Source organism: Oncorhynchus mykiss, chromosome 3 (genome assembly GCF_057628025.1).
Source record: "Oncorhynchus mykiss isolate SJ-2025 chromosome 3, ASM5762802v1, whole genome shotgun sequence".
Classification (NCBI taxonomy): Eukaryota; Metazoa; Chordata; class Actinopteri; order Salmoniformes; family Salmonidae; genus Oncorhynchus; species Oncorhynchus mykiss.
The window spans coordinates 62,390,529-62,404,789 of NC_143024.1; the positions used below are offsets into that span (position 1 = coordinate 62,390,529).

Below are 14,261 nucleotides of genomic sequence, written 5' to 3' on the forward strand. Positions count from 1 at the left end.
GCCGTTCTCTTATTCCACCACTTGGCACTGTGCCTACACATGGTCGTGGCTGTGCTTAAATGTACTCACACTCACAAGCAAACATTTATATTGATATATCTCACACTTTGCATGGAAATGATCCCACGCATGGTTTACGCAGACTTGTGCCTTTGCACGGTTGATAAAAGAGGCCCCTGGAGATGCTAAACGTGTTTGTTAATTAAGGGTCACGGCAGGCTTTTGCATGACAATCAAATCCAATTGTATTTATCACATGCGCAGAATACAACAAGTGTAGACCTTACCGTGAAATGCTTACTTACAAGCCCTTAACCAACAATACAGTAAAATGTTTTCTAAATAAACTCAAGTAAAAAAATCCAATCAAAAAGTAACACAAGAAAATGACATAACAGTTATGAGGCTATATACAGCATCTTCACAAGGTCCTTTGCTGTTTTTCTGGGATTGATATGCACTTTTTGCACCAAAGAACGCATCTCCTTCCACGGCTGCGTGGTCCCATGGTGTCTATTGTTTGTACAGATGAACATGGTACCTTCAGGCGTTTGGAAATTGCTCTCAAGGATGACCCAGACTTGTGGAGGGGCACAGTTTTTTTTCTGAGGTCTTGGCTGATTTATTTTGATTTTCCCATGATGCCAAGCAAAGAGGCACTGAGTTTGAAGGTAGGCCTTGAAATACATCCACAGGTGCACCTCCAATAGACTCAAATTATGTCAATTAGCCTATCAGAAGCTTCTAAAGCCATGACATCATTTTCTGGAATTTTCCAAGCTGTTTAAAGGCACAGTCAACTTTGTGTATGTAAACTTCTGACCCACTGGAACTGTGATACAGTGAATTATAAGTGAAATCATCTGTAAACAATTGTTGGAAAAATGACTTGTGTCATGCACAAAGTAGATGTCCTAACCGGCTTGCCAAAACTATAGTTTGTTAACAAGACATTTGTTGAGTGGTTAAAAAACAAGTTTTAATGACTCCAATCTAAGTGTATGTAAACTTCCGACTTCAACTGTAGTTCAGTAATGTCTAAAGAAACATTATGATATGAATCAAATGCATTGAAGAAGAGCAGAATATGAGTTGGCCTAATGTATGTTATCTGACACATATTGTCTCATTATGTCCCAAAAAGTAGTTTAATCATAAATGATTGGCCTGTGAAAACCCAGTCCTCTTTAAAAAATGTATGTTATAGTCTAAGGCAAATCACATGGACTATAAATTGTATTATGCCCAAGCCACAGATGAATATAAGTGAGCCTAAATGAGAGCCACGATAAAAATGTGTCTTTTTCATGTTTATTTAAGCAATGACAGATTTGTTTTCCAGTTATATAATTAAATGTTTAGAAAATCTTGCTTTTTATTAATACACACTAACTTCTATATTAATAACAATGCAACCTATACAGTATAATCATGCAAAATTAATCCTGATCGATGGACATTGGGATGTTTTACAGTTTTTTTAAAAAACAGATTGTTCCATTTGTAATGTTTTGTTGTTTTCTCTCACAGCCGAAAGCTTAAAACAAGTCTGGAATTTAAGTGTATTTAAATGTAGTAAAAATGTCCTTTTCCCTCTCTGCACCATACTTGGAGCAGTTATTTTGTGCATATCAAAACTATAATATAATACAATTGGTATTCATGTTCTTTCTTTCTCTTGCCCCTTCTCTCTTTCACTCAGTCTCTTTCTCTCGCTCGCACGCTCACACACACGCTCACGCAACACACACACACATGCAACACACACACACACACACACACACACACACACACACACACACACACACACACACACACACACACACACACACACACACACACACACACTTATGCAAATTTACATTTTTGATTGTTTGGCTTCATCATCTTCATTGTGATGGTCTACGAAATCTTTCTTCTGCATTTGAAGCTCCTCTTTGTCTGATTCCTCCGTACCATCTTTGTCCCTGAACTGAGCCTCGATCTCTGCAGGGTCCATGTAGGTATAGAAATAGGCCATGATGGAGAAGATGACACACACTGCCACTAGGAGGGAGGCGAAGAGGACAAACTCTGCCCACTGCAGGAGGAAAAAACACAAAGATTTGACACGTCACATATTTACATCATCAGATCTGGCCTTTGAGGTATGATTCATGGGCACTGAAGACTTCAACTCTTTCACCCATAGAGTCAGGGCTGGCTTTCCCAATACGCAAACAACGTGCCGCAAGAGGGCTATGAGTGTGTCCTCAGAGGACATAGAATGAGAGAGTTATCAGGAGAGTGTAGTGTAGTGGCACTGTACCTGTTCTTCGATCTGTGCAATCTCAGCCACAATAAGGACAATAAAGTTGCCAATAGCTACAGTGAACAGCCAGCCTGCTTGTAGCACTGCCTTCATGTTGCTCGGTGCCTTTGAAGAAAGATATATCGCTTGGTAAATTATGCTGTCAATTGTACAGCCACCCATTATTTTACAACTGAAAATTCAAGAGATTACTTTATACTTTCCCCTGTTGTTGGGCAGATCAGAAGTATTCAAGTTCAGGTCTAACATATGACTAAATGTCGACTAATAAGGGTGTGTGTGCTTCACCTGGGAATAAGAGAACTCCAGGCCAGTAACAGAGAACACCACCTCTCCACAGGTAATGAGGAAGTACTGTGGGATCTGCCAGCCCATATGGAAGGAGTTGGGCTGGATATCCTCAACCCCAGAAATGGATTCCGAGCACTATATAAAAGAGACAATCAAAACTGTAATTTACTGAAGCTGATTATGGGATATATCACTGTATTATTAAGTGACACGTAGAAGGAGTGAAACTTACAGTCGGGCCCCATACAAAATGACTGGGGATAAGCAGAGTGTAAGAACTCCCAAATCCAAATTCTCTGGAGTATTCACAAGTGTTCACACCATTGGTTATGGTGAAGGTGGCTCTGGAAATGAGTAAGAAGAGATGCTTTGGGAATCTGTGTTTGTGAGTCTTATAACGTAAGCAAAATCAGCTAAATACACATTTTAAGGATTTAGCTGCATATTCTTTATGTCATCCTCTTGATTATACTGCATATTTGCAAGTATAATCAATAATTCATTCCTTACTTTCCATTTGATATGAGAGAGTAGTTGGAAGCAGAGGAGTAGTCAATGCTTCCAAAGGTTGACACATTCACCGCTCCAGCTATACCATTAACAAATCTGGAAATGAATACACATAGAGTTGAGAAAGAGCATAAAAAAAACACATCCAAGTTAACCATGAATGGCTATAGATTATCTGGAAATGTATGTTCATTTCGGTCATCTCGGCAAACAACTTTGGGAAATGCATCCAAATTTACCTGATTGCATTGGCCCCTTGCTCTGGCTTTGCCATCACATCATCAGTCTGCAACAGAGGATCAGAGAAAATGTATATTGACTTAATGATCATGATGTTAATATTGTACTTTTATGAGGGTGCAATAGTAGGTATGTACTTACCACCTCCCACATTGGGGCACTGAGGTTTGAGGGAATTAGAAGTGTTTGCCGCTTGTTCTTTGCTAAGGAAATAGTCCTAGATATTGCAGGACTCTGAAATGAAACTTGGATGCTTTCTTCCTCAAATGTAAGGTAATTTGCACTAGCCTGTAAAATATATGAGTGGAGTCAGTTCCACAACAAGATATAAACACTTGACAGTTACAGTGAAGCACTTGGTTCAATTAGAAAAGTTACTACAAATGATAAATGTCTTAATGTAATGTTTTGGCTGATCATAACTTCACCATTCTACTTAAACCATTACTTGATGAATGGCTTTGTTTTTTTCTTTCTGCTTGCATTTTGTATTTCTATTTTGATGTGTGTAAATTCTGTAATTCAGGGCTCATCTGTAAAAGAGGCCTTTCTCTCAGTATGACTCCCTGATCAAATAAAGGTTAAATAAAACATGTAAAATATATTATTCTAGTAGACATCAACATCTGTGTAAGATTTCTGCCAATACAGTCAGGTTTTGTGATATGAATGCCTAAGATAACCTCCTCAAGATGGTTTACCGTAGCTGCTTCAATGACGAATGGATCATTATTGGGTAAGGTAACTGTCAGGGGGATACTGCCCATGTTGAGTAATTTTAATTGGCTCTGGGAGGATGATGGGAAGGTTGGCAAGGTTTTCTGAAATAGATACAAGCAGAGTCATATATTTATATATACAGTTGAAGTCGGAAGTTTACAGACACCTTAGCCGAATCCATTTAAAATACGTTTTTCAAAATTCCTGACATTTAATCCTAGTAAAAATTCCCTGTCTTCGCTCAGTTAGGATCACCACTTTATTTTAAGAATGTGAAATGTCAGAATAATAGTAGAGATAATTATTTATTTCAGCTTTCATCACATTCCCAGTGGGTCAGACGTTTACATGCACTCAATTAGTATTTGGTAGCATGGCCTTTAATTGTTTAACTTGGGTCAAACGTTTCAGGTAGCCTTCCACAAGCTTCCCACAATCAGTTGGGTGAATTTTGGCCCATTCCTCCTGACAGAGGTGATGTAACTGAGTCAGGTTTGTAGGCCTCCTTGCACGCACAAGCTTTTTCAGTTCTGCCCACAACTTTTCTATAGGATTGAGGTCAGGGTTTTGTGATGGCCACTCCAGTACCTTGACTTTATTTTAAGCCATTTTGCCACAACTTTGGATTGGAAGTATGCTTAGGGTCATTGTCCATTTGGAAGACCCATTTGCGACCAAGCTTTCACTTCCTGACTGATGTCTTGAGATGTTGCTTCAGTATATCCACATAATTTCCCTACCTCATGATGCCATCTATTTTGTGAAGTGCACCAGTCCCTCCTGCAGCAAGCCTCCCCCTTTTTCCTCCAAACATAACGATGGTCATTATGGCCAAACAGTTCTATTTTTGTTTCATCAGACCAGAGTACATTTCTCCAAAAAGTGCGATCTTTGTCCCCATGTGCAGTTGCAAACCGTAGTCTGGCTTTTTTATGGCGGTTTTGGAGTAGTGGCTTCTTCCTTGCTGAGCGGCCTTTCAGGTTATGTCAATATAGGACTCGTTTTACTGTGGATATACAGTGCCTTGCGAAAGTATTCGGCCCCCTTGAACTTTGCGACCTTTTGCCACATTTCAGGCTTCAAACATAAAAATATAAAACTGTATTTTTTTGTGAAGAATCAACAACAAGTGGGACACAATCATGAAGTGGAACGACATTTATTGGATATTTCAAACTTTTTTAACAAATCAAAAACTGAAAAATTGGGCGTGCAAAATTATTCAGCCCCTTTACTTTCAGTGCAGCAAACTCTCTCCAGAAGTTCAGTGAGGATCTCTGAATGATCCAATGTTGACCTAAATGACTAATGATGATAAATACAATCCACCTGTGTGTAATCAAGTCTCCGTATAAATGCACCTGCACTGTGATAGTCTCAGAGGTCCGTTAAAAGCGCAGAGAGCATCATGAAGAACAAGGAACACACCAGGCAGGTCCGAGATACTGTTGTGTTGTTAAAGCCGGATTTGGATACAAAAAGATTTCCCAAGCTTTAAACATCCCAAGGAGCACTGTGCAAGCGATAATATTGAAATGGAAGGAGTATCAGACCACTGCAAATCTACCAAGACCTGGCCGTCCCTCTAAACTTTCAGCTCATACAAGGAGAAGACTGATCAGAGATGCAGCCAAGAGGCCCATGATCACTCTGGATGAACTGCAGAGATCTATAGCTGAGGTGGGAGACTCTGTCCATAGGACAACAATCAGTCGTATATTGCACAAATCTGGCCTTTATGGAAGAGTGGCAAGAAGAAAGCCATTTCTTAAAGATATCCATAAAAAGTGTTGTTTAAAGTTTGCCACAAGCCACCTGGGAGACACACCAAACATGTGGAAGAAGGTGCTCTGGTTAGATGAAACCAAAATTGAACTTTTTGGCAACAATGCAAAACGTTATGTTTGGCGTAAAAGCAACACAGCTCATCACACTGAACACACCATCCCCACTGTCAAACATGGTGGTGGCAGCATCATAGTTTGGACCTGCTTTTCTTCAGCAGGGACAGGGAAGATGGTTAAAATTGATGGGAAGATGGATGGAGCCAAATACAGGACCATTCTGGAAGAAAACCTGATGGAGTCTACAATAGACCTGAGACTGGGACGGAGATTTGTCTTCCAACAAGACAATGATCCAAAACATAAAGCAAAATCTACAATGGAATGGGAAAAAAAATGTCAGTCTCTCGATGTGCAAAACTGATAGAGACATACCCCAAGCGACTTACAGCTGTAATCGCAGCAAAAGGTGGCGCTACAAAGTATTAACTTAAGGGGGCTGAATAATTTTGCACACCCAATTATTCAGTTTTTGATTTATTAAAAAAGTTTGAAATATCCAATAAATGTCATTCCACTTCATGATTGTGTCCCACTTGTTGTTGATTCTTCACAAAAAAATACAGTTTTATATCTTTATGTTTGAAGCCTGAAATGTGTCAAAAGGTCGCAAAGTTCAAGGGGGCCGAATACTTTCGCAAGGCACTGTAGATACTTTTGTACCTTTTTCCTCCAACATCTTCACAAGGTCCTTTGCTGTTGTTCTGGGATTGATTTGCACTTTTTGCACCAAAGTACATTCATCTCTAGAAGACAGAATGTCTCTCCTTCCTGAGCGATATGACGGCTGCGTGGTCACATGGTGTTGCATACTATTGTTTGTACAGATGAACATGGTACCTTCAGGCATTTGGAAATTGCTCCCAAGGATGAACCAGACTTCCAGAGGTCTACAATTTTTTTTCTGAGGTCTTGGCTGATTTCTTTTGATTTTCCCATGAAGCCAAGCAAAGAGGCACTGAGTTTGAAGGTAGGCCTTGAAGTACATCCACAGGTACACCTCAAATTGACTTAAATTATGTCAATTAGCATATCAGAAGCTTCTAAAGCCATGACATCAACTTAGTGTATGTAAACTTATGACCCACTGGAATTGTGATACAGTGAATTATAAGTGAAATAATCTGTCTGTAAACAATTGTTGGAAAAAGTACTTGTGTCATACACAAAGTAGATGTCCTAACCGACTTGCCAAAACTATAGTTTGTTAACAAGACATTTGTGGAGTGGTTGAAAAACGAGTTTTAATGACTCCAAAATATGTGTATGTAAACTTCCGACTTCAACTGTAGATAGATATATGTTAGTATATGGCTCTGGGTACAAGTAAGGATTTAGCAAATAACATAATCTCTTTTTTATGCATTCCAATTCTATAGACAGTGAAAGTATTGCCATTAAGAGGGTCAAAATGGGATACTCTCAATTTTGACTTCGTCATAATATAGATTTCCTGTAGCCCGGGTTCTAGACTGTTTCTGCTTTCAACAATGCTACATCTATTCCTAGCCATACAAGGCCATGATAGCATCAAATAATACTTTACTAAACCAGAAACAAACTGCCACACAATGTATGTATTGTACACACTTACATCAATCTGGATCTGTACCAAAGCTGCGGCAACAAAGGCCATGGCTGCCAAAAACATCCCCACTGTCATTCTCCTCAAAGGACTGTTGAGGAAAGGTTCATGGTTAGATTCCTAAGCATGCTTACACCTGCCTCTTCACTGTTTTGTAGATACTGTACAGGCATTTGATTTATCATTTTCTTTAAGTAGAACTTACGTGAAGTTCAGGCCACATTTCTTTATCAATGGGTACACCACACTGTCCATGATCGGTACCAGAGTCAGGATCAGGATAGGGTTGACAGTCTGTCAAAAAGATGGTTTCTATGGTAAGAAGTGCATTTAGCCATGGATGAAAACAACCAGGAACCATAAAGTACCTCTAACTTACCTGCATTTGATCAGGCTGCAGAATGAGTGATCCCTGGAAAGAGAGCAAGGTCATTACGAACATGAACAACTTGCAAATTGTAGCTTTAGTTGACTTTTTACAGTGGGATGTTTTTGAAAACGTACAAAGTTCCCATCCATAGTGGTGGCCTGAAGAGTCCACCTAGAGCCCTGTGAGGGAGCAGAACGTTTTACTTGATTATACCATATGGATATTACAAGTTACATCACATATTGCAGGACAAACTAGATTATCTACCAACGTATCTCGGATACCTTTTGGTCAAATAGGGTCCAAAACATTGGAAGGGGAATGTACAGAAATAGGACCTTCAGCACCATCTTTATCTGAGCAATGAGGAGTTTCTACAAGCACAAAAAGAGAGAAAGACAATATGAGGTGTTATTCATATATTTGAGACCGAACATGCCATTTAGATAGTACTGTATAGTTTGCAGTGTAGATAACCTACCTCGTGTTTCTCTTCGGCCCAGTCCATCCAGTGCGTTCTCTTCGGGTAGGAGCTACTCCTGTGCCTGAAGCGGTTCTTTATTGCAAACTGTAAAGATGAGCAGACACAGAAATTATCCTTTCAGAAACACCAGAGTGGCTGCAGGGAAGATTCCACCAGTCATTTTACACATTGTTGTGAAAGTTGATGCAATTATGCTGAATGCTGGTACTAGATAATGTTATGACTTACCCCAATACATTTACACACATCCAGCATTATGTTTCCCTGCGGTTCAGTCTTATGGTACATACCACTTCCAATTATGAACACAACTGTAGGGACAAACAGCAAAACAGTACCGTCAAAACTACATTTTTATACTCTTTATCAGAATAAATATTACAGCAAAACCATGGGACAAGGTAAGATCTTAATTTGATCACTTTTGTTGCTGAGAGATTTCTTTCACCGCAGGAAATGCAGACGAGCTTCGTGATTTACATAAATTCACTGAAAACCCACACTAACACATGGTTATATTAACAGTATTGAACTTTTCCTGCAGTCTACTTTTGCCCGGCTAATAGTATGACCACTGATCAAGAAAAATTACAGACTGAACATTCAAATCCTGTTGCTGCAGGATTTAATTGGCTTTGACAATATAGGTCAAATTAAGATCCTACATCTGTAGGTAGAATAAAGAAGATGGTAGAGACACTAACCAAGGGCGACCACCATGAGCGCAGCAGGGACACCGAAGGCCAGAGGGTAACACTTCTGCTGGCTGTGGATGCCACACTCCTGGCCTAAACACAGGGACACAGCACAGACATCACTCATCCATACACTAGCTGCACTTGTGTTGTGTATTAAATAGTTATTTATGCAGATTTGTGGTAATATCTTCAGACGACATTGAGGGAGTTATTATACATAGCCTGGCCTGGCTTGGACATTTCCCCTACCTCTGAGGATTGGTGTAATGATAGTAGACAGGAGACTCCCACCATTGATACACAGGTAGAAAACCGAGAAGAAAGTGCTCCTCTGTTTTGCCTGCAAAAATAAAAAGGACTAGATTTGTATCGTGTGTAAAGTTTGTACTGTACCAGTCAAAAGTTTGGACACACCTACTCATTCAAGGGTTTTTGTTTATTTTTACATTGTAGAATAATAGTGAAGACATAAAAACTATGAAATAACACATCTGGAATCATGTAGTAACCAAAAAAGTGTTATATAAAATATATTTTGATTTGTTTTTGGACATTATTCAAAGTAGCCACCCTTTGCTTTGATGACACCTTTGCACACTGTTGGCATTCTCTCAACCAACTTCACCTGGAATGCTTTTACAACAGTCTTGAAGGAGTTCCCACATTTGCAGAGCACTTGTTGGCTGCTTTTCCTTAACTCTGCGGTCCAACTCATCCCAAACCATCTCAATTGGGTTGAGGTCGGGTGACTGTGGAGGTCATCTGATGCAGCACTCCTTCACTCTCCTTCTTGGTCAAATAGCCCTTACACAGCCTGGAGGTGTGTCGTGTCATTGTCCTGTTGAAAAACAAATGAGCAAACCAGATGGGATGGCGTATCGCTGCAGAATGCTGTGTTAGCCATGCTGGTTATGTGTGCCTTGAATTCTAAATAAATCACAGACAGTGTCACCAGCAAAGCACCCCAACACCACTTCCTCCAAGCTTCATGGTTGGAACCACACATGCGGAGATCACCCGTTCACCAACTCTGTGTCTTACAAAGACCATGAAGGGCTGATTCACTCAGTCTCCTCTGAACAGTTGATGTTGAGATGTGTCTGTTACCTGAACTCCGTGAAGTATTTATTTGGGCTGCAATCTGAGGTGCAGTTAACTGCCGATTTCTGAGGCTGATAACTCTAATGAACTCATCCTCAGCAGAAGATGTAACTCTGGGTCTTCCTTTCCTGTTGTGGTCCTCATGAGAGCCAGTTTCATCATAGCGCTTGATGGTGTTTGCGACTGCATTTAATTAAAGAAACTTTCAAAGTTCTTGAAATGTTCCAGATTGACTGCCTTCATGTCTTAAAGCAATGATGGAATGTCGTTTCTCTTTGCTTATTTGAGCTGTTCTTGCCATAATATGGACTTGGTCTTTTACCAAATAGGACTATCTTCTGTATACCACCCCTACCTTGTCCCAACAATACCGAAGGAAAGAAATTCCACAAATGAACGTTTAACAAGGCACACCTTGTTAATTGAAACGCATTCCAGGTGACTACCTCATGAAGCTGGTTGAGAGAATGCCAAGTATGCAAAGCTGTCATCAAGACAAAGGGTGGCTACTTTGAAGAATCTAAAATATATTTTGATTTGTTTCACAGTTATTTTGTTACTACATGATTCCATATGTGTTATTTCATAGTGTTGATGTCTTCACTATTATTCTACAATGTAGAAACTAGTCAAAATGAATCAGTGGGTGTCCAAGCTTTTGACTGGTACTGTATATTATGTGCCACTCATAGGAGATACATGTACATTACACTTATCAAAGGAGCAAAGGCTCTCCTACATGTTCTTCATTCCAAAGTTAACATCAGTGTTCGTGGGTATTAAAATGACTTGGTAGCTGTAGTGAGGAAATCTCTGCCTACTGACAAAGATACAGACAGACACAGTGGTGGTGTTATTCCCCCGAATACGGAGTTATTCTGCTAACCTGGTGGTCCTGAAACTGGTCTCCTCCAAAAGCAGCAACACATGGTTTGATACCACCTGTACCCAGCGCAATGAGGAGCAGGCCCACCATGGACAGCACACTGAGAGTGGAGGCAGAGCAACATTGTTAGGCCATGGATTCAGTAGCACCTCACAAAGTCCGTGGAGTCAGGACATACTCCGGCAAGCCTTCGTATGTGACTTGTGTTTTTCGGAAGCGAATCTATGAACTTGACTTTAAATGAGGACGACTCACATATGCAAGGTCAAGTTGTCTGGCGTGCCATCTCTGTCTGTGTCCGTGATGTCATGAATGGCGCTGACTGCCATCACAACCTGGCCAATTGCATAGACAATGGACAAGTAGATGATAGTCCTACAGGAAGGGGAAATCAAGGTGTTAGCTAAAAGTGCAAGAACAAATTCCTGTTCTGTAATACACCCTAGTTCTAGACTCCGAACAGTCACTTACTTAAACTTGCCCAACCAGGAGTCTGCTACAATGGCTCCCAGGATGGGAGTCAGGTAGCACAGAGCCACGAAGGTGTGGTAGATGGAGGTGGCCAGGTCATCATCAAACCGAAGGAAGTACCTGAAGTACAGCACCAGCACAGCTGTGGACAGGAGAGAGAGAAGGGGAAGCTCCTCAGGATGGGCACTACACAAAGCCACTGTAGTTATTCCCAGTGTGCAAAACTCGTTGAAATGAGATATTTTCAACTAGTTTTGCTCACTGGGTTAGAACTGTTGATTACTCCCATGTAGTAGATACTGTGTCATATTCTTACCTCGCATGCCATAGTAGGAGAATCTCTCGCAGAACTCATTTACAACAATGAAGAATATGCTTAGGGGATAGCCACATACCTCCTGTTCATACAGACACAAAATAAGGGCCATATTACTCTGCTATCTTTATAACTTCATCTATACTATATCTGAATAAAATCCTATTTACTTTAAAATTGCAGAGTGCAGTTAAAAAATAAGGATTCCCTTACAGCTATGATATTGAATGAAATACACATACACTATACAAACAAAAGTATATGGACACCCCTTCAAATTAGTGGATTCGGCTATTTCAGCCACACCCATTGCTGATAGGTGTATAAAATCGAGCACACAGCCATGCAATCTCAATAGACAAACATTGGCAGTAGAATGGCCTTACTGAAGAGCTCAGTGACTTTCAACGTGGCACCTTTCCAACAAGTCAGTTTGTCAAATTTCTGCCCTGCTAGAACTGCCCCCAGTCAACTGTAAATCCTGTTATTGTGAAGTGGAAACGTTTTGGAGCAACAATGGCTCAGCTGCGAAGTGGTAGGACACACAAGCTCACAGAACGGAACCACAGAGTGCTGAAGCACGTAGCGTTTAAATAGTCGGTCATCGGTTGCAACACTCACTAACGAGTTCCAAACTGTTTCTGGAATTAACATCAGCACAAGAACTGTTCGTCGGGAGCTTCATGAAAAAGGTTTCCATGGCCGAGCAGCAGCACACAAGCCTAAGATCCCCATGTGCAACGCCAAACGTCAGCTGAAGTGGTGTAAAGCTCGCTGCCATTGGACACTGTAGCAGTTGACACGTATTCTCTGGAATGATGAATCATGCTTCACCATCTTGCAGTCCGACAGACAAATCTTGGTTTGGCGGATTCCAGGAGAATGCTACCTGCCCGAATGCATAGTGCCAACTGTAAAGTTTGGTGGAGGAGGAATAATAGTCTGTGGCTGTTTTTCATGGTTCGGGCTAGGCCTCTTAGATCCTGTGAAGGGAAATCTTAATGCTATCAATCAATCACATTTATTTATAAAGCCCTTTTTCCATTAGCCGATGTCACAAAGTGCTATACAGAAACCCAACTTAAAACCCCGAACAGCAAGCAATGCAGATGTAGTAGCACAGTGGCTTGGAAAAACTCCCTAGAAAGGCAGGAACCTAGAGAGGAACCAGGCTCTGAGGGGTGGCCAGTCCTCTTCTGACTGTGCTGGGTTGAGATTATAACAGTACATGGCCAAGATGTTCAAAAGTTCATAGATGACCATCAGGGTCAAATAATAATAACAATAATCACGGTGGTTGCAGAGGCTGCAACAGTTCAGCACCTCATGAGTAAATGTCAGTTGGCATTTCCATTCTAGACGATTCTGTGCTTTCAACTTTTTGGCAACAGTTTGGGGAAGGCCCTTTCTTGTTTCAGCATAACAATGCCACCATGCACAAAGTAAAGACTATCCAGAAATAATTTGTCAATCGGTGTGGAAGAACTTGACTGGCCTGCACAGCCCTCAACCCCACCTTTGGGATGAATTGGAACGTCGACTGCGAACATCGCCTAATTGCCCAACACCAGTGCCGGACCTCACTAATGCTCGTAGCTGAATGGATAGCAAGTCCCAGCAGCAAAATTCCAACATCTAGTCGAAAGCCTTCCCAACAGCAAGGGCACCAACTCCATATTAATGCTCATGATTTTGGAATGAGATGTTCGACAAGCAGGTGTCCAAATACTTTCGGTCATGTAGTGTAGCTGAACATGCAAGCTTGAATTGCGTTGCATAGTGTTCTATCAATTGGTGCTAGTTAACTTAATCTCTGGAGTATTTATTTATGTTTCAGAGCATCACTTGACAAATAAATGAATCCAGACAATGTACAGTGCACTAGAAGTCTTACCTTTGACTTGCTCTTCTTAACATCCTCTTCATCTTTTTGTGTGTGAGAAATAAAACCATTAGGTTAAATATATAAAATATTAGATATCTAAGCAGGGTACTGATGTAACAATTAAATAGATGCATTTTGTTTCACCAATAACATAAGCCTATCAGAAAATGCCAGATATCTGAATAGCATAGATCCATAATAGCATTTAACAGATGCAATTTTAATAGCATTTTGTTGCCTGACCTGTCATGATGGCAGTGTATAGAGACTGCTCTTCGTCCTGTAATGTTTAGTATCCTTAGGTGATCCCTTCCAGGCTAACACAGTGATTCCTGCCTCTAAGACTAGGAGGCATGACCCTGGAATGGTATCCCAGAGTGCTGTTTTATGGTTTTATCTTGTGCGAGAACACCAGAGGCAGGAAGGTGAGAGCGAGTCAATACTTCGAATTAGCTAATAATTAGATAATACCCTATCATACAAAACAACGTTACAGTCAATAAACTACTAGACTACTTCCATCGATGTTGTTGTGAGAAAGGTTCATAA

At 40.6% G+C, this 14,261-nt stretch overlaps 1 protein-coding gene across 1 annotated transcript; it reads right to left on the minus strand.

The window, feature by feature from the left end:
• Positions 1–1,295: 1,295 nt before the first annotated feature.
• On the minus strand, positions 1,296–14,259 carry slc15a1a (solute carrier family 15 member 1a). Its single transcript, XM_021597256.3, has 23 exons — positions 13,956–14,259; positions 13,722–13,753; positions 11,828–11,909; positions 11,512–11,653; positions 11,296–11,415; positions 11,041–11,140; positions 9,303–9,393; positions 9,060–9,143; positions 8,584–8,666; positions 8,353–8,439; positions 8,156–8,245; positions 8,006–8,050; positions 7,881–7,913; positions 7,707–7,795; positions 7,511–7,592; positions 4,054–4,173; positions 3,494–3,640; positions 3,352–3,398; positions 3,113–3,208; positions 2,835–2,946; positions 2,600–2,737; positions 2,309–2,416; positions 1,296–2,080 (listed from the first exon to the last, which is right to left on the minus strand). The coding sequence occupies exons 1-23, from the start codon at positions 13,960–13,962 to the stop codon at positions 1,859–1,861; spliced, it is 2,157 nt and encodes a 718-aa protein (XP_021452931.3). The 5' UTR covers positions 13,963–14,259; the 3' UTR covers positions 1,296–1,858.
• Positions 14,260–14,261: the final 2 nt, after the last annotated feature.

Bases quoted from the DNA above. Each gene is read 5' to 3' on its own strand.
- slc15a1a (XM_021597256.3), bottom strand. The intron at 3,641-4,053 runs GTAAACCATCTT...TATATTTTACAG, and splicing joins TCGTCATTGAAGCAGCTACG to GCTAGTGCAAATTACCTTAC. The intron at 2,947-3,112 runs GTAAGGAATGAA...ACTCATTTCCAG, and splicing joins TCTCTCATATCAAATGGAAA to AGCCACCTTCACCATAACCA.